At 40.2% G+C, this 26,695-nt stretch overlaps 3 protein-coding genes across 4 annotated transcripts in view; 2 read left to right on the top strand and 1 right to left on the bottom strand.

Moving 5' to 3' along the window:
• Positions 1–11,402, bottom strand: part of AP3S1 (adaptor related protein complex 3 subunit sigma 1) — a 35,869-nt gene extending 24,467 nt beyond the window's left edge. For both annotated transcript variants that reach the window (XM_035309255.1, XM_035309256.1), the window contains exons 1-3: positions 11,225–11,402; positions 8,223–8,314; positions 6,264–6,375 (exon numbers count right to left, since the gene is read on the bottom strand). In XM_035309255.1, coding sequence (XP_035165146.1) covers positions 6,264–6,375; positions 8,223–8,314; positions 11,225–11,293 — 273 coding nt within the window. In that variant the 5' untranslated portion in view covers positions 11,294–11,402. The remainder of the gene's footprint in view (positions 1–6,263; positions 6,376–8,222; positions 8,315–11,224) is intronic.
• Positions 11,403–11,446: 44 nt separating this feature from the next.
• ATG12 (autophagy related 12) lies at positions 11,447–16,537 on the top strand. The gene is made up of 4 exons (XM_035309257.1): positions 11,447–11,653; positions 11,829–11,965; positions 13,430–13,492; positions 13,844–16,537. The coding sequence occupies exons 1-4, from the start codon at positions 11,488–11,490 to the stop codon at positions 13,901–13,903; spliced, it is 426 nt and encodes a 141-aa protein (XP_035165148.1). The 5' UTR covers positions 11,447–11,487; the 3' UTR covers positions 13,904–16,537.
• Positions 16,538–25,062: 8,525 nt separating this feature from the next.
• Positions 25,063–26,695, top strand: part of CDO1 (cysteine dioxygenase type 1) — a 10,198-nt gene continuing 8,565 nt past the window's right edge. Inside the window, exon 1 of the mRNA XM_035309253.1 lies at positions 25,063–25,288. Coding sequence (XP_035165144.1) covers positions 25,110–25,288 — 179 coding nt within the window. The 5' untranslated portion in view covers positions 25,063–25,109. The remainder of the gene's footprint in view (positions 25,289–26,695) is intronic.

Here is a 26,695-nt window from a genome sequence, read left to right on the forward strand (position 1 = left end):
AAAAGTAGATAAAAGGCCTGCCTTTACATATACATATTTATGTCCATTTGATGTCAGTCATTTCCAGTTGCCTACCCTGCATAACAATTCACATTATTGCTATTTCCAATCCCTCAGTTTCAGAACCTGCTTACACTATACAAGAGTACCACATACCGCTGTTGCTAGTAACTTATTTTTAATTTCCATTTTCAAGTCCAACTACATCTAACTGATGTTCCATGCATTTAAAACAAGAATTATTATTAAATACTAAAACACCAGTGAATAATTCAAACCAGGAACACTGAGCATTTTCACAGGCAGACTCAAGACAATGAGGATCATTAACAAGTTAACTACCTAAATTAACACATTTATGTTAAATTTTATTGAAACTAAGCAAAGCAGATGTTTTTCTTCAAGTAGGTGTTAATTTGTTGTGATAACAAAAGTCTTCTATACACCGGAGAAGGCAAATAAAATCATATATTAAGCAGAACAAACTACACTGCTCATAACTATGTGCAGCAAAACAAATAACCACAGATGTTCTCTTACTTTCCTTGTACCTTAGGAGAATGCGGATACAAGGACAGTGCTGTTTGAGATCAGCTGCAGGAAGAAGATTGAAAATAGAGTGTAAACGTAACCTTTACCTAAAGGTTTTAGTTAATTCAGTTTGAGATCACTTTTGAAAGAAAATATTCTTCATATACATCACCAAGTTTACAAATAAATGTATATATCCTGATTTGGACATCCATCTAGTAACTTGAGAAACAATGTTCCACATAGAAAAAGCTCAGAAGACCCCAAAGATATGTTTATTTAATAGCAGTATGTATGCCCACACATCAGAAATATAAAAGTTTTATTTTTCTTCAGCAATATGGGCTTCTCCCATAAAAGAACCCTCTTGATTCATATCTAAAGCAGTTGCTTTCACACATCTACCCATTGCACAGTGACAACAGTACACAGTGCATGAACTCATAAATCTCTGCCCACAACACAGGGATACACTAAACATTTTTTCTTCTATAAAGAAATCAGCTGGAACTGAGTATTCTTCAGAGCGTATTTTCACCAACTAAAGACTTCTGATGAAAGCCCTAGAAACTTCGTCAATTTTCCATTCATGATGAAACGTTCATTCAGAGTAATGCCAGCACTGACAAGGTATAGAACCATCACAAACTACTGCTCTATAAAAGCATTGATCTACAAGGCAAACTATGTATTTTTTTTACATTAACATTCTTGATCTGTTTTAAGACTTCTTCAAACAATTGATGGTTGGATAAAATTAAGGCCACTTTGCTGTCATTGCAATTTTAATTGAGAGTTGAAGAAACTGCACACAATAACAAGCAGTGCCAAAAGTTATGTTCAGTAATCATCTCAGATACTGCAGACTTGCAGATCAAAATAAACAGAAGAGAATATACACCAATTGTTTCAGGAAAAAAAAAAAGAAACAAAAACAAAAAAACACCAATTCAAATTTACATTATGATGTTATTGGAAAAGGGAAAAGAAACGAATGAGTCAAATAAAGAGCAGGAAATTAAGGATTTAAGAATGAATTCACAATGACTGTCTAGCTCCCCCTTGTGCTTCAATTTTGAAATTATAGGCCTTTACAATTCAAAGGGAAAAAAAAAAAGCATTCATACTTCCATTAAAGTAAATAGAAAAACACTCTTTTGTAGTAAGTGCACTTTAATAAAGCCAGGTACATAACTCAAGAGTAAAGCATATGGATCACAGCATCAATTTGCTGCTTATATTTACAGAACAGAGTAAGACAAAGGAAAAAAATACAGGTCAATATTGGAAAGATAAGATGGCAGAAAAAGCAGAATACCTAATCACTTATATGTATCTATCTGAGGCTAGATAAAGTCAAATACCAACAAAAAACAGTATGTACAGAAATGCAACAAAACCAGCAAGCATAACTCATGTCAAGAAGATCCCATCCCTACTTCTAGGCTAAACAGCAGTGGCAAACTCTAATACACAATTAATTCCATCTGCCCATAAAGGGTCCTCCTCTTGACTGCTTTTTACCGTTCAAATGCTACTTGAGACTCCCTAGTACTTTGGAACATAACAGTTCCACTATATAGCCAGTCCTCTATAAACAAAGCTGGTTTCTCTTCTGCTTTGAGGGTGGCCTGTAGTTAAGTCATCATTCATATATCACTGCACTTATCTGAAGCCACTGCACTACCCACACTGGCACTGACATCCCATCCTTCTTTCAATAAATTAACAGTTACTCACAACTTCTACAGAGAATACCAAGATTACAGAGTAAGGGAAAGACTGTTGAAGTCTTGCTACTAGTCAAAACAGAAGTGTGTTAGCTTTCAAGCAGACCTGCAAATGACCTTAAGGCATTACCAGTAAGGGTTTTTATATAAAAATATCAAACAAAATGTTCTAATTCGTGCCCTCTATTTTCCACCTAACTCTAAAGTAAACTAATAGTGCTGAGAACTAGTTGGCCTTTTTTTTTTTTTTTTCTCCGAAACAGGTTTCTCAATAATTATGTGTCTCCCTTTCTTATTTAATTAGCATAAAAGAATCTCTGGTCTGGATCTATCCTTAAGAACTGAGAAAACTGTGTTTAAAAAGGAACTGTACTACATCTCCCATATACATCTTACTGAACAACAGTATTGTTTAAGGTTATATAAGACTTTTCATGCAAGATTACGATCTCACACATTTAGCTACTTACTGAGCAACATGCTTTGGGCATGTAGCAGTGGTCTATAATCCTCAAAAATGCTTACAGCTGACACAGACACTTAGGTCCTTAGGATAGTTAGGCTCCATCTTAAATGTCACTAATTGTACTCTCATGCCAGTCCACAGCTTATGTTTTTATGTACTTTATTTCCATGGGCTATAACATTACATTTAAAGACCAACAAGAAGACTCTATCAGAGCTACAACTTATACCTAACTTACACTGAATCCAAAAGACTGCAAAACACGATACAGATGCTGACCTACCAACCAATAATAATAAATAAAATCTTGCTAGTGTCCACGTTAAATAAAAGAAAGACCAAAATTAATACCTCAAGCAAATTCCTACTGTTATATTCAAACATATCTAGTTTGTACTTGGTATAAATACCGGGGTAGAGCTTGTGGCTTTTAACACATACGGTGCATCCATTAAACCAGAGCCAAGGAGACTTACCAATGGAAAAGCTCAGACCTAACGGTGACCTAAGTGGCCTTCACAGAAGTATCTCAACTATTACTAGGTACAGCAAAAACGTTATGCTGAAAAGAACTGATGACCACTATGTGCAATCTAATCTACTACAGTGTTTTTAGTTTACGAAACAGAGTATGTCTTAAGTGCTACACAAAGGTTTAGGTTCATTTCACCACTTTATATTCATGACATTCATAATATTCATAATAAACTGGACTTCCACATAACTACTTATTTAAACAATTCAATATATGTACAATTCATAACAAACTCCAGATGATTTACTCTTAGCTCGTTGTCTCTGAACTATAGTAAAAAAAGACAACCAAAGAAGTTCAACATTTCTGAACACAAAAACTAAGCTTATTTACTATACAGTATATGCATGTGTATGGGTACATACTGTCAGTATGCACTGCACATGGGATTGAAATGTAATAATAAACATTCTGAGGGTGTTTTTGCAAAGTAAGATCCATTTAACTCTGATTGCTATTGGTAAGAGGATTAAACAGATCCTTCTGGCAACCATACTCATAATCAAGAATGTTTAATTAACCTCTGTATACTTTCTACTATAATCAAATGGTTGAATTACACTGATCTAGAGAAACGGGAACTCTAAGCAGCTGCAGGTACTATTGTGAGACTGTATTTATAAACAAAATCATATGGTTCAGAAAAAAATCAAGTATTGCTATAAATAGAAATAGCATTTTTATTATTTCTGCTTTCTTCAAGTAGTTAACAATGGCATGTAAATAGATATTGGGACTTAATCGAAAAGATGTGAAATACATAGATCTGGAGTTTGAAATCAAAGAACTTTGGGCACAAGAAGCAACACTCTTCTGGCAACACAAGCAACACAAGAAGCAACAATCTTTCTAGAGGAAAGATTAAGCACTGCCTAATTCAGAGAATTTTATGGCTTATATGCATATATATACGTGTGTAGTAGGAAGCTGTAGCACCTCAAAGTAAAATTAGTTTACACTATGTAACTGGAAATAATTGGAAGCTACTGGTATGCCACTTTTAATATACCATTACAAATAAAAACTAGTTGAATCTGAATAATGGCCTGGTAAAATGTAGCAGGTCAGACACTGATCTAGACAGCCTTTCCTATTCTTACTATCTGATTAAACAGGAAGTATTATAAATAACCACTTTATCTGCAAAATATGTCTGAGACACTTGAAGTATTAATATGCTTCCTTTCTCAGTTTGAAAGTTCTTTAGAAGACTTAACTGAGCAACAAGCAACTAAGCAACTCTGTAGAACAAAATGCTAAAAACACGCAAGGCTATTATTATACACTGCCCTCAGCAACTTGCATTATTCAGGTATTACAGAATGTTTGTATGAGCAAAAATTATACAAGAATCTAGAAAAACAGTTTCCTTCCTTGTTATCCACATACCCACCTGCAAAGATAATTTGGATCTACAGTCCAGAAGAGCACTTCACACCAAAGAGCTGTACTGAATTAAGTTTTAAAATGCTTAACTGTAAGTAAATCCCTGAGCTGAGAACCAATTTTATGTAATGACCTAGATCACTTCAGGGTGTGAAACGATTTTTTGTTTCACACATCTGACTACACTAAGGATCATCAATGAAATTGCTCATGCACAAATTTTAAGTTGAAAATCACTGGTATACTCCGTTCTCTTAACATACAAGTGTTTGTATTACCAGACATGATTTTTCTTACTGATTTGATAAAGGCCTATTTAGCAATGTACATCACACATGCTGTGCTGGAAGCCCTGTGGAAGACATTGTATTCAAAGAGTTAGTGATCTTGAACAGGCCACATCTGCTCTATTGGGCTTTGGACTTTGGACTTGAGAAGCCCCTATGTTATTAATGTAATCTATAACTTACAGCACCGTGGGGAAAGGTAAACTGTAGGTGGATCAAGGAGCGGAATGTATTGATCAAGGACCAAGAGACCGTTGAACATACAGGACTTAGCAATCCACGTAATGCTTCACATAAGCAGCCCCAGGTCTGTGCCATACTGCACGTACCCTGTGGCTTTCAGAACAGTGTTGTGCTGCACAAATATCTTGGCCACAGGATAAATGCTGCCAGCTAATCATAGCAGACAAGCTTGCAGGCAGCACCCACTTGATAGCAGCAATTACACCACCTGCATGGCGTTGTCTTTATGTAAAATTGCAGCAAGAAGTTCTCATGAGAACTTCCTTTAGGAACAGAGTTGTTTTCTTTTGAGGAAATTATATCATATCTAAAAATAGCTCCCAAAAAGGGGAGAACGATTCTTCATGGAACGGATCTACTCTGCAAAATGTGCTATGAGAAAATCTACCTGGGCTCCATTTGATGCTGCGCGAACACAAAATGTTTTGCAACTGAGTAAGATTTACTCAGCATCTCATTCCTCTTCTTATTCTATTAAACTGTTATCTAATTAAGCTGCTTTGTTGTCAATGCTTTCCTATGGAGACCCAAGCAAACCTGTACCAGCTCTCTCTCTATCCACATTTCCTCTCCCCATCCCAGTAAAGAACAGCACTAACAATAACTTTTAAGGCATATATGGCATAAAAGCTCCTAAACCACAAGGACCTTTTCCTCCAAAGAGGTTCTGGATGCTTTAATCTGTTACATGTTTGTAGTAAATATAAACACACATGCACACACATGTACAAGCAGCTTCATGTGTCAAAGTTTTATCATCCAAAATCGTCTTGGCAAATGGTTGGACTGCATCATTTTGACCTGCAGCCAAAACAAGGCCTTGCAAAGCTGTAACTAAAAATAATTGATGATTGCTCCAAATGAACTGTTCCCTTCTTCACAATCAACTTGGGTATTCACTTTTTCAAAGAAAGTCCAGAAAACTGCAGGTGACCCAAAATAATACTCTGTGCTTTGAGCGTATTCACAGTTTGCTTCATTTCCAAGTATTACAGAAAAACACATGGCTAAATATTGAATTTCTAAGGTAGTTAGAATTATAATTCCGCTATAAAAACAAACAAAAAACAATGAGACAAACTTACTTGTATTAGGTCTAAAATGCCAAGCTCACTTTCTGAGGAATCCACACAGAACACAAAATACAAGGTGGCATAGTGTCGGTAAATAAGTTTGTTATCAGATCCACCTATTAATCTAAAATGGAAAGAAAACATGAAAGCTCAGTTAGCATCTCAGGATATGCTGGACAACTCCCCAGAGTTATTTAATAGGAGATCTGTTATTAATGACTGGCTGGAGCTTTCCCAAATCCAACTATGTCACAACTTTTTGTGATATAATTATAATGGAAGAAAAAAAAAAAAAAAAAAAAAAAAAAAAAAAAAAAAACACCAAGACAGCACAAGTTACATTTAACACACAAGCACAGTTATTATCATCTATATGGATATTAATTATTCCAACAAGAAAATATTTGAACTGGTATTTCTCTTCTGCTATAGCCTTCCTGAATAAGATACATAAATCAAGAAGAGAGATGTTTGGCAGATCATTAACGTTCACTTTGGGCAAGAGGATGTCTGCTCAGATAAAATTAGCTTGGACCTACATGGCTATAAATCTCAAGAGTTCTCCTTTATCTCTGTACCAGAGCCGAGCTACCTAAATTCTTACAAATACTTCAGTACACTAAGCTAGTGTGTATAAATCTGAGGCCTTTGGCCAAATTGCAAACTATAAAGTAATACCTGCCCTGAAAAAAAATATATAGATTGAAATGGCAACTGTAGAATTGAGCAGTAAGAGGAAAGCCAGACTTGTGTCCTCTGTGTCTAGCTTCTTTCTGTTGTACCCTGTATTTTTTTAAGGCTCCTAATGCGTTCTTGAGCTTAGAGATTTCAAGCCAACATATTTCCAGCTTGTAACCATCTTCAAGAACCTAATGATAAGACCAAAAGTTGAGTAGTTAATAGAGAAGCATTTTATTTTAAATATATATACATATATATATAAATATACATACATATGTATATACATAAATATATATATATATATATCTACACACACCGACAAGATCACCTTGACTAAGAAAAAGACATCATAACTGACATGGTACAGCTAGATATTTAGCTATGACTCTGCACACAGAAAGTTAAGGCACTAACGTACTAGCTTTCATCAATCAGAAAATTTCCATTATTAAAATGTTTAGCAGACTATGACAATCTCTATGTTTATACTGGAGATTATGAGCTTACTCTATCGACTATGACCCTTTTCCTTCATAACTATTCAATCTTCATGACTAGTATCTTAAAACAAAGCACTTCTCCATGTCACAATTTTTTCTCTTCATTTAGATTGCATTAAAAAAAACAACTGACATGATTCAAGAAATAATATTTTGTACCTGTATTCTAGAGATGTAGGACCCAAGTCTGGCTTTTATCCTACTCTACTCTACCTATGTTAATAAAAAGTCTTAGTTACAACTGTAGTAATGCATTTTTTAAATATTTTTTTCTTCTTACTTCTTATAGCATGTGTGAACCCTGACAGAAAGTATGGGGAGTCCTACTCTCAGGAGCTGTCCACTCAAATTTTAGGAGCTCAAGCCTAAACAACAGCTATGAAATACCTAATTTTCTCAATGATTATGGCAAAAGCCAGTGCATCTCCAGACAAGACCAGAAGTTTTTAGCTGGATTATAGGAAAACTGGTTAGGTATCATCTGCCTGTTTCTTCCCCATCTTGTGCCTGAGTCACGTATAAGACTAGATATAGCACTGTGTCAGTTACAGTACTATAAAAAAATCTGGTTTAGTGCCTAAGTAATTTTGGTACATACACACACATATATAAGTGTATATTCCAGTTAGTAAGGAATATATATACCTGGCATCAACATGATATCATTACTGGTGTACTAAATAGGTCAAGTGACATGGTGCTAACATTAGAACTGTAAAAACAAGTATGCTACTATCAGCTGAAATAATACTTGCAAGTACAGAACGTCTATTTTAAACCTCATACTTACAAGCCTCCTTCCAGGAAATTGCAGACGTTTTCATCACGTTTGGATACTAAATGGAAAGTTTCTCTGATAATTTGTTGCTGCGTATCTTCACTCTATAAAATAAAACATATTTTGCTATCAAACTAAAATGGATTAACTAACAATGCACAGCACTCACAGCAAGTAAACACAACACAAAGCATGCAAGTATCCTCAAACTATCTGCCTATCATGTCTTAAATCTGCCAAAACCAATATGCAATTTGTTACTTGTCATTTTAACACCTGTGCTAATAAAGACATTTTTCCAAGCTAAGTTGCAGAAGAACACTCTACTGTGAAATAAATGTGAAAAATGTGACAGCTTTTAAGAAAATTCTACAAGTGCCATGATTTAAAACTGAATTATTCAATACATAGAAAGTACTGTGAAATATTCAGGAGGAGCTGCATCTCCACTGTAGCCTGAACAGCTATAGACATCCTTTGAAACTACCTTCATGCATTAGCAGGCAGAAAACAGTCTCAAAGCTCAAACAGGGGGGTGGTGAGGCTGCATAAAAAAATCCCACAAAACTCTTCCAGAAGTAGGTTCAAATACAATAGCTTAAGAGAATGTGTTGCTCATGAAGCCATTAACTTTCCTTCTGACAGTCTTTTATTGATCAGAAACATCGTCTCTAACTTTGAGTTGACTACATTCTTCTCAAGTCCCCCCTGCAACTGTCCATTATTCCTCCTAAGTCTATACTTCACCAGTCAAAAAAATTACAAATGATTCTTCTACTCTTGCATTTGTTTTTTAAGCACTGAACCCTGAAGTCAGCAAGCAGAGGTAGCCCCAGTCCCTGAACAATGATGGAAGTTAGCATTTTACACCACAAATACTGGTGCATGCATGTTAAAAGTGACTTCAACTAGCAATGGGCACAGTCCCCTTCACGACTGCTAAGCAAGCAAAGCCTGGCATCAGTGCAGTTTGCATTAATCACCTTAAATTTGTGTGTTACTTTACAAATAACCTCCACAACCAACAGAGACATTAACAGAAATCTTCAGCAGACATAAATTACTCTATAAAACACAGAACAAGTCAAGTGCAGGTTCCTCTGCTTGTACAGTCTGTTTCTTACATTGTGCCTGCCTTCCTTCATTGCAGTAATCTCAGCTTCTTCCCGTGTTTTTTTTTGTGGTTATCAGGAAAGAAAGGATGTGTCTTTTTCAAGAAACTGAGATAAGTTCTTTGACTACTTAAGATAACTTTCATTTTCAGAATCTGCCCCTATTCTTTGAGTTGTTCCGAAGATTATTTTCAACTTTGAATTTATGGCCACAAGTCTACAATGTGAAACATAAAGCTACACAGAAAGGGATGATCAAGATAAGGTTGCAAACAACAGGCAGCTAAAAATAATAATAGGTAATGACATCATTTCATATTTTCATTTTCAAGACTACACAGTGTTATGTTTATATAGGCATATCATGCTACTTTTTGCATTAAGGATCTGTTCCTTTTGACAGGAGCTGAGTGGAATTCCTAAGAGAAATCTGTTATCCTCTTATCATTCACTCCTTCTTCCCGTTTCTCATTTTCCCACCCAGAAATTTGCAAATTCACAACAGTATCAAAACATACAAAAAGATATTTACATGTGAATGGAAATGAGAATGGAATTGAAGTGCTTCACACTAATGATGGAGATGCATACCTTTCCAAAGTATTTCATCTACCTTTTTAACTGTTATACCCCCCCGGCAAGGAGGGATGAGGAAGAGACATCATTTAGAAGTTACTGAAGCTCTTCAGTGAAAGTTATCCAGAAAGAAACACAGATGTACACAAGGGAAATGCTTATCAATATAGGTAGGTGAGAATACTTCATCTGAATTTTTAAATTAGGAACAGTGAAAGAAAGACAACAGCTTGGTAGCATAGAATTGATGAGAAAGATGAAAAAGGGATTAATTAACACATATTATAATTTTTCAGTATCGACTTTCTGAAGAGAACGGATCAAATTCAGTTGCCCACAGCACTGACCTATATCAGTTACACTCCTTTAATTAAAAGCCGTGCAGCGCAAACCGAAGCCTCACAGTCATCATTTTTGCTCTGAGGTGTGCAAAGTAAGATACATCCCTTCCAGTAAAGCTAAATATGACTTCCACCAGAATTTTAAGAATTTTTAACTGGCCACAGATACAGATAAATAATAGCACTACTTAAAAAGAATAATTTGTTTACATAATTCTGGGAAGCATCAGCTTGGATTTTATTGTCCAAGGTCAGCCCAAGCAGAGCTTAGCCTGTGTGCTAGCAAGAGCCATACACACAATTAAAGTGTCATCTTGAAATCTCTTATCCTTGAATTAAGTGTTGTCACATTGTTTCTTGGATCCCTCTGACTGTGCTTTCCCTCTGTTCAGATCAAGTCCTCACGCTGCATTTTCAGAGCTGCTTCAGCCTTCCCCCTCCCATGTAAAAGAACATGCTTTTGCAAGTGATTTTTATTTTTTCCTGGGTGAACTGCATTTTTCTAACACTCTGAAAGCTTACAAAGGAAAAGGCTGCGCTGGCTGGTTACGTCGGCCACAGAACACCCTGCTCATTCCAGCACCTCTGCCACGGCGCGGAGACACGCAGTGCCACATCAGAGAGACCAAAAACGCGCTGCGGCGCTGGGAGTAAGCTCCCCAAAATATAAACAACTAAATCAATTAATTAACTAAAATCCGGGAATCCAGCTTGCGTTTGAACCAGGGCTTCTCCCTTCATCTTTAGAACCACCGAGAAACAATTTCTGAGGGAAATTAAATAAATAGGGAAGTTGGCTGGAAAACGGCCGCTGTCGTTGAACCCTAGAAACGTCGGGGTGAGGCAGGGAGCGGCTGCAGGGACCCCGGGGGCCCCGTGGTGCCCCCCACACGCCTGTAACCCCGTTTCCCCCCCCCCAAACCCTCCTCAGCGTTGCCCCCGAGGATGGGCCCGTCCCCGTCCCGTCCCCGTCCCCGTCCCGTACGTATCGCTGGTAGAACTTGGAGAGGCGCGGCTTGCCGTGGTTGTTGAAGATGAGGATGGCCTTGATCATCGTGCGGCCGCCCCCGCCGGCCGGGCCCCGCCGAGCCGCAGCCGTTACCGACCCAACCGGCCCCGCCCCGCCCCCAGCGCCTGACCGGACCCGGGAGGGGGGGGGGGGGAACGACGGCGTCCCGCGAGGGACAAAACGCCTAGCGGCGCCGCGCTACGCGGGCGGGGCGTGGCTTCCGCCCGGCCCGCAGCAGCATGGCGGAGGACGGGGAGCAGGCGGCGGTGTCGCCGCAGGGGGAAGCCGGGGAGGAGGCTGCGGAAAGCGGGGCTGCGGCGGCGGCGGCGGGTGCTGCCGACCCAGTGCCTCCCGCGGCCGGCTCGCCAGGCACCGAAGAACCGGCCGGCGACGCCAAGAAGAAAAGTAACGTGGAGGCTAGGCCGCGGTGGAGACGGGGGGGGGGGGGGGCGGGGTTGGGGGCGGGAGGGGGGCCAAATCGGCGGAGAGAGCGGGTGGCGGTAGCCTATGAGGGCGCGCGAGGGGCGGGACCCCACTGTCGGTTGCTAACGGCGCCCCCCCCCTCTTCCCCCCCCAACAGTTGACGTGCTGCTGAAGGCCGTGGGCGACACCCCCATCATGAGGACCAAGAAGTGGGCCGTGGAGCGCACCCGCACCATCCAGGGGCTCGTCGACTTCATCAAGAAGTTCCTCAAGCTGATGGCGTCCGAGCAGCTGGTACCTGAGGGGGGCCGTGGGGGCCGGGGGTGGGCCCTGCTCGCAGGTAACCAGCGGTAGGACCGGAGGGGGTGGCCTCGAGTTGTGCCAGGGGAGGTTCCGCTTGGAAATGAGATGTTTCTTCTCAAAAGGAGCAGTCAGGCACTGGGACGGGTTGCCCAGGGAGGTAGTGGAGTCACTGTCCCTGGGGGCGTTCAAGGAAAGGTTGGCCATGGTGCTTAGGGACATGGTTTAGTGGGTGACATTGGTGGTAGGGGGCTGGTTGGACCAGAAGATCTTGAAAGTCTCTTCCAACCCTAACGACTCTATGATTCTACAGCCCAGCCTGCACCTCACACAGCTCTGTGCATGCTGTGCAAAAGTGCCCTTCACTGAGAGATTCATACATGCAGCATAGGTCTAAAAACCAGGTGTACAGAAGGAGCATTTAGGAAAAACTCTGAAGCGTTTGGGATTGACTTTCTGAACACTGCTGACTTATTTCATTCAGAATTTCTCTTCCAGACGGTTTAAAGGTACTGTCATAAGACTGATTCCTTTTTCAGAATGGTTAGGTGGGAATGTTTGCAGTTGGACAGCACAGTGCCAGTGTTGTTCCTTAATCCCCTTGAAGCCTAAAAGTCCTGATAAAGTAGAAGTGGCAACTGATAGAGAAGTAAGGTTATTCTGACTTTGAAATTAACAGTTTGCTTTCAACATCCTACACTTTTTAATATAAGCTTTCTTTTTAGATATAAAATAAAAGCTAGCCTCATTACAATACTGAAATCTGCAACTGAAGTATCAGATAAGGTAACTCTAATAATGTCTCAAAGAAGAGTATTAGTCATGGTTTTTACCGCTGGCAGATATTACCAACAGTTTAATTAACTCATTGTCTCAACAAGAAAATAAAGGGGCATGGATTCTTCCAGCATGGTTTCAACTTAAAGCTAAACTTCAGGAACAAAGCCCTAGGAACTGTATGGGCTTTCTTTGGAAACTGCGTGATACCTATATTGCCATCTTACGCTGCAGATCCCAAGGCCCTCTGTGACACTATTGACAAGCTACTCTGTGTACTTATGTTTGGAGCAGGAAGTAAGAATGGTGACCAAAAAAAAAAAAAAGAAATCTGTTTCTGTGAGCATTGTTCTAACTGAGAAAATTTAGGTTAGTGGGAGTGGTTTGGATACTCAAAATCAGATCAAGAACTAACCCAGTGAGTTCACTTCCTGCTGCCGTATGGGAGAGCAGTGGGTCAGCCAGCAGGAGGATGCAGTCAGCACCTTGCTGGGGCTCGCTTGGAAGTCATCCTGCCCCTCCACCCTGCAGTGAAGATGCTAACTAGTTGTAGTTTGGTGTAGACTGTAAAGATTGTTAAAGTGATGAACACAGGACAAATTTACCTATACCGGGCTGAAGAACATTTCTTCTGGGCTCCTTACTTGTGAAATCTCCAACTTTTGTTTTCTTTTCTTGCAGTTTATATATGTAAATCAGTCTTTTGCTCCATCTCCAGACCAGGAAGTTGGGACACTCTATGAGGTGACTTTCATTTTTAAATATCATTTCCAAATGTGCTTAATAAAGTCTGTGGTGTGATTCTGGCACTGGAAATCTGTTATTGCTCCTAGTTATGCTGGTAATATCTTGAATTTAGTGTAATAGAGTTGCCAATCACAGGTCTGTATTGATAAGGTTTGAAGAGACATGACTTCATACAATCTTTGGAAAAGCAATCTTTCACATGTGTATGCCATGCCTCCAGTTGTGATGGAGACCTTTGTTATGAACAACAGTATTTCACGACACATTCATCTGGTTTGTTTTTATTTTGCTTTGTGTATATGCTAGCCTGTGAATAACCTAACAGCTCTTGTTTTTATTTTATTGCAGTGTTTTGGAAGCGATGGCAAGCTGGTGCTGCATTATTGCAAAACCCAGGCATGGGGGTGAAAGACAAGCAATACAGTTGCATAGGTGTGATCTTCAAAAATGGAAGAGGAACTAACTTTCTTAAACTCAACTGTAAATGCACAGAAAAAATGGGGTTTGGATTTCTGCTTGTGACTGTATACTGATAAAAACAGCGGCAGTTGAATAGCATGAAAGAAGAGCTACCAAGGTTACCATTTGTGTAGCTTTTTTCCAATGTACACTTTGGGTACAGAAAAAAATTCTGCATCAGCTATCTGTAGAACGGAGCCAGCTCTCCTGCTTCTGAGTTCCCAATTGCTGTACATGAAGGGAAGCTTTTTCAAAGTTGTCTTCAGGACTGGTCGGCACTGTCACTGTATATGGTGTATGGAAAATAAGGTTTCCTTTTAATTAAAAAGGGAAGTGAATTGCACATACAGCCTGGTATTCAGTTTGCTTCTCACATGTTGTACATCTGTTGTATGCATTCTGTATGTTATGGACTCTTCACCTTGAACATAAGTTATCTCACTTCAAGAAAGTATTTTGATTTTTTTTCTCATAATTAATATGCAGGTATTGGTAAATAACCTTGCTCTATGCCTTTTTCACATTGGCAGTCTAAGTACCTTATTTATATGGCACAGCATAATGATACAGCATGCCTCAGAAATATGCCCTCCTGCCAAACTGTACAGAACGTTGTACAAGGCTGAACACCTCAGCAGTTGCCAGGATATTTTATTTCTGGCATTGTTTAATGAGTAGCAAAACTTGTTGTGTTAATGAAGGAATAGACATCAGGTGCTAAAAACCTACTTTATATTTAGTCCTTTTGGCTGCTGCTCTTATTCTGCTTCACCAGTTGCATGTTTCATCAACAAAATAGAATTCACTTTATGTCCTTGTGCTAAGCCATAACGTAACAAGGATTCATTATTTTTTTCACCTTAGAGAGGACTTGGTACTTTGACTAGGGTGCCAACCTCTCCTTTTATTTATTGGAGGGTTTGGGAGGTGTGGTGGTTTATTGAGTTTTTTTTTTTTTTTTTTTTTTTTTAAGTTTGCTGTTTTTTATTTTAAATTGTTTGTGCTATCTTCTATGTATGTCTAATATGCGTGGTTCTTATGTGGTCCCTTGCAACCAACATGCTAAATTGTTTCCACCCTTAGAGGAATTCTGGAGAACTAGTGCTTGGTTTAAGTTAGGGGTGCTGCTGCTATTTCCATGCAGCCAAGCATGTGGCACATGCCCCAGATGTCTAATACTTGCTATGAGAATAATGACTTTTTTAGTGGAAAACCTACATAAGAATCCATTGGATTCAGCTAACAGTGCAGAATTTTGTAGTTTTTCCCGTTCAGAACCCTGATGTCATGAATCTTTGCTGATTTAACAGAACTAGTGCAGAGGTGAGCACTCTGATTCCATCCTCCTGAAGAAATTGCCTGTTTGGTTACTGTAAAGCCAGTGTAACCTTGTACAGCCACCAGAGGGTACACAAGGACAAATATGTTTGCTTTTTTTTTTTCTGGATTTTTTTTCCAATCTTTTTCATAATACGTCCACTTGCCTACTTTAGAAATGTGTAAGCAGTTTGTTCTCCTGTGTGGCAGTATGTTTGCCTAAGATAAGCCAATAGTCTGGCAGGTCTGTTGGTGCCTTTTACCTTATTTGATCTTAACAAATGAAACTGTTTGATGCAGTGCAAATGTGCTCTGTAGGATTGATGCAAGAACTTTGTTTTGTGTGTGTTTAGGGTTCTTTCATTTTTTTTTTTTTAATAAAATAAAAATTCACTAGGATCTGGAAGTGAAGGAGGACTATAGGTCACCATATCTTGCCAGCTAATGTTAGAGGGTTGTCCTTCATGTTGAATCTATAGATAAATTTTATGTTTGAGTTTTAAAAAAAAATGTTTGCATCAATTCCTTCGGGGGTAACAGTCCAGTAAATAAAGCCCACAGAAGTAGTTTGGATTGCTTTTATTCACCACATTCATTTTTTAATTTGGACAACTTAACCATACAGGTTTGAATTATGCATTTATTTAAAATTCAGTACGTTCCTTGTGCCATACTCATTACTTGTTCCAACACTGTTCTTTCTAATGCAATTTCTAATGTTAGTTTGCAGATATTTAGTCACTTCATTAATTTAAGAAACTTCCTCAGAGACTTTAATTCCACTTTATTTTGATTTTTGTCAGATTCTGAGACTCGGAAGTCATTAAACCGCCTTTCTTGTAACAATTGAAGCACCACATTGAATCTATGTCAAAATAGTGCACTACTTGCAGAATTCATTTTATCATACTACAATAAGCCACAAGGCACAATGTTACCTTAAAAAAATCACAGTTTGTGTGGGTTTTGGGTGTATCCATCGGAAGTGTGGGCACTCTTGATGGACAAAGCAAATACTGCCTAATGTGTATGGTGAACAGCCAAAAACAGAATCAGGAAAGAAAGCTAAAAGGAGCTCTATTCCTACCTACGGGCAGGGCTAATAGTATTTAATTGTTCTTGATACGTGTTTGATTAGAAAAACATCAGTAATGATGAATACTCACAAAGTCGTCGGGCACTGTCTTCTAATTAATACTACTATATTACTTTTGAGGGATTTTTCCTGCTGCCCTGCTGCTGCCAATATATATGTATGACTTGCAACATCAGTGTTGTGTTGTTGTTTGCTGTTTTGTTTTGCATGTGGTGTTTTTCCTGATACATGATCATTTCTGTTTCTCCTTTCTCCATGACCCTCGTACCTTTCTTGAGGTACCGTAGCCCAAGCAGGTAATAGCACCCTAGCTGAAGTGTCACCTAGACAGGATCTGTTTTTGTAATTAGTCCCAGTGTTCTGTGGAATGAAAGGAAGATGCTGAACTGTGTTTGCTCTTTTTTTTCCAACTGTAACTATATTGTTTATTGGCTCCTAATTTACCAGTATACAGTGACTGCTCACCTGATCCAGCTCTTGCCTTGTCTGACTGACAAGTGAATGAATGCTCTGAGTGGCTGCTTTTATGTTCCTTTCCTTTTAATGACTACCAGTTCTGATTCTGCTAATTCCCCAGTGTAGCTTCCGTACTGCATGTAATGTGACTCCTCATTGTTGTAATTTTCCCTGTAGTTTTCTGCTGTCTCACGTCAGGGAGCTAGTCATCTATTGTCGGTCTGGTACCTTTGGGGACCACAGCCTCTCTCTGGAGTTAGGCTGTGATCATCCCTGTTGTAAGTGGCAGAAGCCTTTCCCTTTGTGTATTCTTAAGTAACAGACTAGAAAGCAGCTGTGTCAGATACATAATACAGCAGACAAAAGATTAGCAGTCCATGGCTTGTAGAATTTGCAAAAGACATGTTAAACGTGATATTTTAAAACGTGAAGATGTAGCATCTAAAATCGTAGATGATCCTGAAATTCTTTAAAATGTTTACAGTTATCTTTTAAGAAATAATACTTCCACTAAATTGGAAGTATTGGAAGCTTAAGTAGAACTTGACAGATCATCTTCCCTGTACACAGTATACCTTGAGCAACAGTGTAGACTTAATTAAGAGAGTAATGTCTTCCATCTAAAGATGCTACACGACTATTCCATGTAGGACTGAGCTAACAATATTTGCAATGTAACTTATTCACTTGTTCTTATGTAATTTAATGGACAGAATAGGCAAGTTGGAAAAAAAAAAAAAAAAAAAAAAAAAAACACAGTAAACTATTTTTAAATATTGAGAGGTAAGGATAAATATTTAAAAGGAAGATGATTACACTGTTTCCATGAAAGGTTTAGTGCTTCACAGTGTTTTGATACTAAATAGTACTATGCAAAATTGTTATCCTGTTTCCAAGGCAACAGTGACAGAGTTCAAACCCTCTAAACCAGGAGGCATTGTTTATGATTTATTATTCTGATAATGGTTTGGAGATTAATTATAAAATTCTAATCTGTAGCTTGAACTAATCTTAAAAGCATGTGGAAAACAAAGGAGCTAAGTGTAACTGAAGTTGCCTCAGGAGTGAAATAATCACATAATCATGTTGCCTATGGCCATACTGAGCAAATGCCAACTCTTAAATTCTGAAAAATTACTGCTAACATATTAACAAAAAAGATGTCTGTGTTAATTATCCCCTCAACATAATCTTGAACGTTCTGATCTACAGTAAAATGAAGGAAGACTTTTCCTGCAAACTCTTCCTTAGCTCCCAAGCAGCTTCTGTTGATGCATTGCTGTAGTTTGTGGTCACTTTGCAGATCAAACTCTGTTTTTACTTGCACAAGCTTTTATCTTACACTGTTCTTGAGTATCCTGAGGTCTTCTATCCTCTTTGGAGGATATTGTACAAAGGCTATGTAAGGCACTGCCATGCTAGGACATCTTCATATATAGAGATGAGGCAAAGGAAGGGGGGGAAATGCCTTGACCTCTGGGTTTTGCATGATGATTATGACTCTGTTACAACTTTGCATAAAATGCCATATGCATTAAAAAATGTTTTTGGCTTTGTTTTGTATTGGATCACCAAGAAAGAGAACAAAAACATTTGAAAACAGAGCAAGTTAAATATGTTAATTCTTATTTTCTGAGATCACACTTCAGCTTTGCTAGTATCATACTTAATATGCTCCCAAAAGTAAACGTCATAAGATCCTAGGTATTTTTCTTGCTCCTGCCTTGCTCTTGCTTCAATAACCAAAATCCCATGAGATGTCAGGTACTTCTCACCAGTTTTTAGTCATCAGAAAACTTTGACTTGATGCCTAACTATCTAGAGAGACGATGTCTCTCTAACTCTAGAGAGACATTTAGAGGTTGTTTCGTCCTAAAATTGATGGTTAAAAAAGGTTGAATGAATCACACTTACTTACTAAAGAGCGGCCAAAATGAGTTAGAAGCTTAACATTACGCCAGTCACACTACATCTATGTTACTAGAGTCAGTAGTGCCAGGAAATTTTCTGGGGCACTGTAGCTCAGTCATGTGTACAGCTAATTGGTAGAGCAGTTGCTAGCATAGATTTTGGCATACACACAATTTGTGAGTTACCAAGGTGCCTTTTCTGGTAAGCGCTTTGTATGTTAACATCTTGTTCTGGTTGCTAACAGGTTAATAATATGGATTCAGGCTGCACTTTGATAGCTGGCCTCTGTGCCGGAGGGCAGTCCTTGGGTTATTTGCTAGTAGATACACAGTCCCAATTTCAGGTGAGATTTGATCCCTTGTGTCCACATTGAGAAGAATTAAACTTCAGAGAAAAAAAAAAAAAAAAAAAAAAAAAAAAAAAAAGCTGCTCTTTGAACTTGAGAAGTAGTCTCACAAGTTTTTCAAATGGTTCTCCAGCTTTCCCATGTAACAGATACTTGTGCTAAGTGCCTGCAGACAGCTAGATGCTGTAACATTTTTTTGTTAAAGATGCAGGTTACAGATGGTACAGAAATGCTACTTACACAATCGTAGTTTTCTCATACTTCCTCTTCTTAGGGTTACATGATGAACATTAAATAGTAAAATTTAGGAAAAATTGCAGGAGTCTATGTCCTTGCTCTACATGTTCTCATGGAGTTGTTCCACATGAACATTATTTATGTATATATTTATATCAGCCAGAGTGCACAGTGTTAAAATACCATTCTTCAGACGGCTTTAGCATTAAAAATATTAGAGGCTATAGTTGTTCCAGTTGCAAAAATCAGTATATGAAGTTAAAGTAGACAAAAATGTCTTTCCCTCAAGACCATCTTGGTAACAGAACTAACAATGTTGGCAACTCTTGAGAATTAAAATGCATTAAGAGCTCTCCAACTCTGAAACAGGAAACCTCGAAGAGACAGGCTCCAAACAAAACTACACAGCAAATATTGTCAGTGCAGAGAAGTCTAGGCAGGACTTTATTTAGCTTTCCCAAATATACACTGGAGAAAGAAAAAAAAAAAAAAAAAAAGTTTATTTTTCTCATAGAGATCATATGGATGTCAATATTTTACATTTTATTTATAACATATTCACCTTCTGCACAGCATACTAACTTCCACCAAAACTGAATCAAATTATTTTAAGAATCTTTTCTGGGCCGTGTGGTTTAATGCCACCCAGCTCTTTGTGCACTTGCTTCATTCAGCAGTACATACACTGCTTAGTAGTTGTTAGTGTTTTCAAAGTATGGTGTGACTAGGTATGTATTGCACTCATTTCACTCACTGATTACTGTATTTTGTAGTCTGATTATGTTTCACTGTATGATCTGTGTTTGATTTTTTTTTTATTATTTTTTTTTGTATCAATCAAGCACCAGATTCTCATGCAAGGTCTGTTGGGCGCTGAAGGCTGGATCTCATGAGGTTACATGGCTGAGAGGAGGCTGCAAGTGCTTTTCCACAGCCCCAGAATCAGTCAGCCCCTCTGGATGTGGGGCTCCCTAATCATTTAGCTTGATCTTCCAGGTCAGAGTTTGGGAACTGCTACTTCAGGATGTGCACTGCTGTGTATTTCCAAATAGCAATCTGAGTGATGTTTTCAACAAATGTTTACTTACATTTCCTCCTGATTATAAACCAAAAGGTCTCTTCTGTGCAAATGGCATCCACCCAGAAGTTCAAAGATCTTCATGTGAAATAGAAGGTGCAGAGCTCTAGGTATCACCAAGTCACTTTGAGTTTTCAGATGCAGGCTCCAGTCCTTAAATCATGCAAAGGTTTAAGAAAAAGATAGTAACTGGACTGTAAAGCTTTGAGACTGCGCAGCAAAATATTTCAGTAAGGTGAATTTCCCTGGGGCAGGTTATTAAACCTATGTCTATGACCACCTTGTGTCAAAATATTCTATTCTCTTACCCCTCCTTAGAGAGTTACTGCCATTGAGTCATGTAGTCCCAAAACTTGCAAGGCACGATGCATATGCACAACAGTAGTAGCTCCAAACATTCTCTTACAGAAGCCCCCTCTGCAGATTCAAAGACACTTAGGGGAACAGAGACCTAATAGCAATGAATAAATGGCTGTAGTTATACCATGTGGAGGAAGAGCATAAGCTCACATTATTGGGTTGAAGCACGATTATGTTTTCAGGCTAACAGACCGGAGGAAATAAGCCTAATATAGTTGCTTGCCACAATGGTCTGAGAATTCAGGCACCTTGGATACTTTTTTCAGTTTGACCACAAACTTTATTTGAAATAACAAGATTATTTGAAATAACTTTATTTGAAATAACAAGATTATCAATTCCATCAATAACAAGATTAACCAATTCCATCATTCTTAATTGAAGATTTTCCTAAATGAGTCAGAAAAAACAAACAAACCAATAAACAAAAAACGTGAGCTACACCCCCATGGGAGATGAGGTGCCAGCACCTGCTTAGAAATTAAGCTGGTGTAAATCTCTCTTCCAGTTAGGCATCATGTTCAGTGATTGCTTGAAGTGCCTGCACTTGATTTTAGGATAGGATTTGAGTGGTTGGGCATTTGTCCATGAAGAAACATTTCTGTGGTTATATTTCAAACTCCCATTTTCCAAGATAGGGTTTTAACTGTCAGGACATCAACAGGATTGGTTTATTCGTTTCCTTTCTGCCTCCCAGTGAAGTCATGTCATAAGGAATGCAAGAATGATTCACTTTCTTCGTGAACCCTCCAAGTTTCTGTGCTTTTCACAAGGGCTACCTAATGTGAAATACAGAAAAAAAAATATCCTTAAACCTTTATGCTTCTTCCCCAAGCTACATGCTTGCTCTTTCTCTCTCTAGCCCAAAGAATGTATGTCCACTTCAGGTATTTGAATGCATTTCATATATACGTGTTATCACCCTAGGAGTTCCATAGCACTGTACAGGTTCAGCAGTACCAAATGTGAGTATGTGTCTCCTCTGAGAAAAGTCAGTGAGCGTCATCATTAAGAAAATTTATCAGGGAAGCAAAATGTAAGAATCTGGTTACATGAATGAGCCAATGTTTCTGCGGAATTATTTAATGGGAATATGGTACCAAACACCTGTTAATCTTGAATGGCAAGGACTGAGCGTTGGCACTACCCAGAGACAGGGTGATGGATCTGATTTGTGAGGCATGTTGGTACAGTAGAACCCTGATCAACAGTGGTGGAGCAGAAGGGATTTTTTCTGTAATTTTTTACCTTCACTGATGCGTAGCCATCCCTGACACTGCTGCTGTTGTGCAAGACCAGCTCCTGAGGAACTGTCAATGCAGTTCCTGAACGCTGGCTGCATCCTGCATGGTAAGGCACCATAGTGTGAAGCACTATGCTGTTTGCCTCAGTAGCTTTGGACTTACTTTTCAAATAAGCTTCTAGTCTTTAAGTGGACCTAAACTTTTTGTTGTAAAATTGAAAGCTGCAACATCCCTTACATTTGTTGGAATAAAGCCTCCTACAGACTTGAGTGTTGTTCTAATGAATAGTTGAGAAATATGTTTAATAGTTAATTTATTCAGGGGCATAAACACATGATTTCCAGAAATAAAAAGAAATGTGTAAAATGCTGTATACTCCTTAATAAGAAGCACAACTGAGAATGTGAAGACAATTCCTGTGCTGTGTGGATTACAATGCTCTCTTCTTTTTTTAATTTTTCAGTGACAGATGCCCTCAGTGACTGAGGCTAGAATGTGTTAACTGCTGTACATGCACTCAGATCCTTGTGCCATTTGTCCGTGGGGTGTTAGTAAAAACATAAGCTGGAGACCCATAAATATTGTTCCTAATGATTTTCATGCAAACAAATAATGAACTCCTACGGAAGTTTTCAGGATCAAAATGTAATGTTGAATGCAATGTTTTGTTCACACAAAATGAAAATATGTGTGCGTAGTTTTGAATAGGAGCAAATAGAAGTATAAGGCTTTCTATTACTACTAGAGGAGTTTAAGTCTTTGTAACTGGGTTAAAGGAAAAGCTTTGACAAATTTATGGGTACAGCATTATAAGTAAGCTACAGTCAACAGCAGTACACATTTGAAACTGCAGTGAGTAGATCCAGACTGATCCATTAGTTGTAACACAGGATATATGAAATGCCCTTTTGCTTTTGCTAGCAGTATTTAAAGGCATCACTAATGACCACATCACCATTGTGGCAAAGGAATCAAAGTTCTGATGTTTCTGACTTTGGCAGCAGAAGCAAAATGTTTTTTTTTTGTTGTTGTTTTGTTTTTTTTTTTGTTTGTTTGTTTGTTTTTGTTTGTTTGTTTGTTTGTTTTTTCCTGGATTTAAATAACAGAACATCACCAAATGTATAGATGTGCAAATAATCAAAGAGACATCATAACTCCTGGAAAATAATTTATATCAGATTTTGGGAAAATCAGAATCATATTTGGTGGGCAAGTGTTTTTTTTTTTTTGTGGGGGAGAGGGGAGCGTGGAAAATATATCTCATCGCTCATTTCACAACCCAATGAAGCATTGCTTCGGTGATCCTTACAGCAGCTTGTTTGTGTAAGGTATTTTATTCCTCTGGGCAATGTTTCTGACTAAGATAACGTGAAGTCTACCCTTCAGATAAATGGCACTGGCTGCTTCACACTATTTCAAATTCTTCACAACCTACAGCAGTTTTAATGGTGCCCAGGTAGAGATACTTGAGCAAGTACTCTAAAGAAGTGTCACTTACTTGCCTTTACAGTCTTTTGACACCAACCCATAGCTAAAATTCCATTAAGAAATGAGGCACTTGTTCTTAATACTGGGGTAGAGCAAGTTAGCAAGGGAGTGATGTCTTTGTTCTTTATATGTTGCTCTGCATAAAGACTAGATGTTTTTTAACCACACGATGGCTGCTGTTATTGTTTCCAGGGTATCCTGGTTGCATTGAATAGATTCAGGATGATCTTAGGTTCTTTCAGATCTCTGAAAGTCTGACTGATATCATCATAGTTCTCTCTCTCTCTCACATACCTACCAACACAACTTGCTAAAAGAGCAGCAGTGAGGTCAGGTCTTCTTTCTATATGCCAGAGGAGGTTTGGGACAGATCTGTGACAGTGTACCTATTCAGTATATTCAGCCATATTTCACTGCAATGCAGTGGACCCCGGCCCCATTTAAAGCTATGGCAACGTTTCCCTGACTGCCGCTACTCTCAAGTTGCAGTGATGACATTAGTGGAATTTATTTTTCTTGCAGCTACTGGATGCACGGGTCAGAAAGAGAGAAACCAGGCGTGCTGGAAGTCCCTCCATGTCAGTACCTCTAAGTTAGGCGTTGGAACAGGTTGCCCAGGGAGGTGGTGGAGTCACCGTCCCTGGGGGTGTTTAAGGAAAGGTTCGATGTGGTGCTTAGGGACATGGTTTAGTGGGTGATAGTGGTGTTTGGGGGATGGTGGGACCAGATGATCTTGGAGGTCTTTTCCAACCTTTATTAGTCGATGATTCTATGACTCTCAGGACACATGCAAGTACTGTGAGCAGCTTTAAAGCTCAGAGCTACTCCAGGTTCGCAACACTGATCTGCCCAGGGATGTGGTGGAGTCACCGTCCCCGGAGGTGTTTAAGGAAAGGTTCAGTGTGGTGCTTAGGGACATGGTTTAGAGGGTGATAGTGGTGTTTGGGGGATGGTTGGACTGGATGGTCTTGGAGGGCTTTTCCAACCTTAATGAATCTATGATTCTGTGATTCTAAGGACATGTACAAGTACTGTGAGCACCTTCAAAGCTACTGCACATTCACAGTGCTCATCTGCCTGCTTACCACCTCACAACCATCAGGCAGGCCTGAGTAGCTGAAGTCTTTTTTTTTTTTGGGAGGGAGAAGAGAGCAAAAAGAATGGTGGGTTTGGGGTGTTTTCTGAGTGAAAAAAATGGTGTTTTACAGTCTATTCTACAGCATAACGTGAATTCGGTGGCCCAGACTCGTGAGTACTAGAGACCCTAACAACAGCCGGACGGGAAACCAGAGCGCCCGGCCTGAAGCTCGCTCTCTCGACAGCGGGTGTTGGGGTGGGCGCTGAGGGGGACCGAGGCGGGCTGTCCTGCCGGCCTGCCCCATCTCGCCCCCGGCGGGCCCGTGAGGACCAGGCCGCCTCACGGCAGCCTCCCCCGCCGCCCGGCGGTCCGGCGGCGAGGCCCAGGGGCCGTCCGGTCGGTCGCTGTCCCCGCCGAAGGGCTGGGCACGGCCGTCCGCGGTCCCGCCCGCCCGGCGGGGCGGTGGTGGCTCCCGCCGTGCCTCCCGGCGCATAAAGGCGGGCGGCGGGGGCCGGCCGGGGGTGTGGTGGGGTGGCAGCCGGCGATGGAGCAGCCGGTGCAGACGGAGATGTGGAAGGCGCGGAGCCTGGAGGAGCTGGTGCGCATCCTGCACCGGCTTTTCGCCGAGGACAAAGTCAGCGTGGAGGAGGTGCAGGCGCTGATGGAGTCGTACGAGAGCAACCCCGACGAGTGGCTGCAGTACGCCAAGTTCGACCAGTACCGGTACGGAGCCCCTCCGCCGTCCGGACACGGGCACGGGGCAGCCGAGGGGGGCGGCCCCCGGCCCCATGAGGAGGTGGCGGTCAGGGGGAGGCGGCCCCGAGCCGAGCCGGGGCCCCGGGAGCCCAGGCGGGGGCTTGGCGGCGCTTCCCCGCCGAGGCTCCGGGGCGCTCCTGCTGCGCCCCCGGCGCGGAGCCCCGGTGTGAACGCAGGCACCTCCGGGGCAGGAGCGGCCTCTTCCGACCCCGCTATCCTGCGAGCATCATCATCCTTCTGCACCGACTCTCCTGGTCGCCCTTCGCTGGGTTTTCTCCGTTGGGATCCGATGGCGAAATTGTGGCAGGGAGTAGGAAACTAGGTGGGGGGCGGGGGGGGAGGGGAGGGAATGTGTGGTAACATTGGAGGTATGCACGGCAGCCTTGGTGTTGGCCAGCCAGACCTGCTGTGCTGAAATAACAGCGTTTGAGAAGTTGGGTCAAGTGCCAGCATTGATTGCCTATGTTCTGACAGCATGCAAGAAATACATCTGCAGACAGGCTGTGGATGCAGTAAGAGGCAGCATATAGGTACAAGCCAACTTTGCTGCAAGCATCCTATCGATTACAGTCTTATGAGGAAACTAATTAAAAAAAAAAAAATCAGTTGGCATCAGTGCATTTTCTATGTGCCTGTTCTTGCATCTTTTAGGCAAGAACGAGGTGTCCTGCATGGGCTTAAATATTTGACTTGCTTGGCAAAGTAAGCAGTAATAATCGTGACTGAAGCTAAAGCAAAAGCAAGAGGTCCCGATGGGTTATTTGCACCATAGCAGCCAGAAGCCCAAGCCCCAGTGCGGTAGGTAGTGCTAGGTTAAAGGTTGATCTTAGAGGTCTTTTCCAACCAAAATGACTCTGTGATTCATTGTGATTAGAGCCCCAGCATGGAGAGCAATGCTTACAGCAAAAGCCCAGGCCTCAACAAGAGGCAAGCGACAGCTCGGGAGAGGTTTTTAGGGGGCACAAGGACCCAAACCTCAGAGGTGGCTGCTAACACAAAATGTTTTCAAGCCACAGGAGCAAATCACAGCCTAGACTACAGGTCAATTAAAAAGCCTCTAGCTTAAACTTTTTAAGAAAACCTCCTATGATACACTTTGTTTAGAAGCGGATGCTGGCAGAAATTTCACCACAGGTATTTTATCCACACAAGAAGGCTACAGTACAAGATGTAGAACTTTCAGGGAAAGAGTAGGAGTACCATGTATGGAAAGCCTGACATATTTTCTTTTTTGACCTAGTACAAATGAGTGCTGTGTAACACAAAGAGAGCCAGGAATATCCAACCAAAAAAAAAAAAAAAAAAAAAAAAAAAAAAAAAAAAGGGGTTTAAAAATTTAAAAATTTTTTTTTTTTTTTTTTTTTTTTTTTTTTT

Source organism: Oxyura jamaicensis, chromosome Z, assembly GCF_011077185.1.
Source record: "Oxyura jamaicensis isolate SHBP4307 breed ruddy duck chromosome Z, BPBGC_Ojam_1.0, whole genome shotgun sequence".
NCBI classification, from domain to species: Eukaryota; Metazoa; Chordata; class Aves; order Anseriformes; family Anatidae; genus Oxyura; species Oxyura jamaicensis.

What these genes read in the sequence shown, in the direction of transcription:
- ATG12 (XM_035309257.1), top strand. Translation starts at nt 11,488, where the DNA reads ATGGCGGAGGACGGGGAGCAGGCGGCGGTGTCGCCGCAGGGGGAAGCC. An exon ending in CGGCGACGCCAAGAAGAAAA is followed by an intron (nt 11,654 to 11,828) that starts GTAACGTGGAGG and finishes CCCCCCCAACAG; the next exon opens with TTGACGTGCTGCTGAAGGCC. An exon ending in AAGTTGGGACACTCTATGAG is followed by an intron (nt 13,493 to 13,843) that starts GTGACTTTCATT and finishes ATTTTATTGCAG; the next exon opens with TGTTTTGGAAGCGATGGCAA.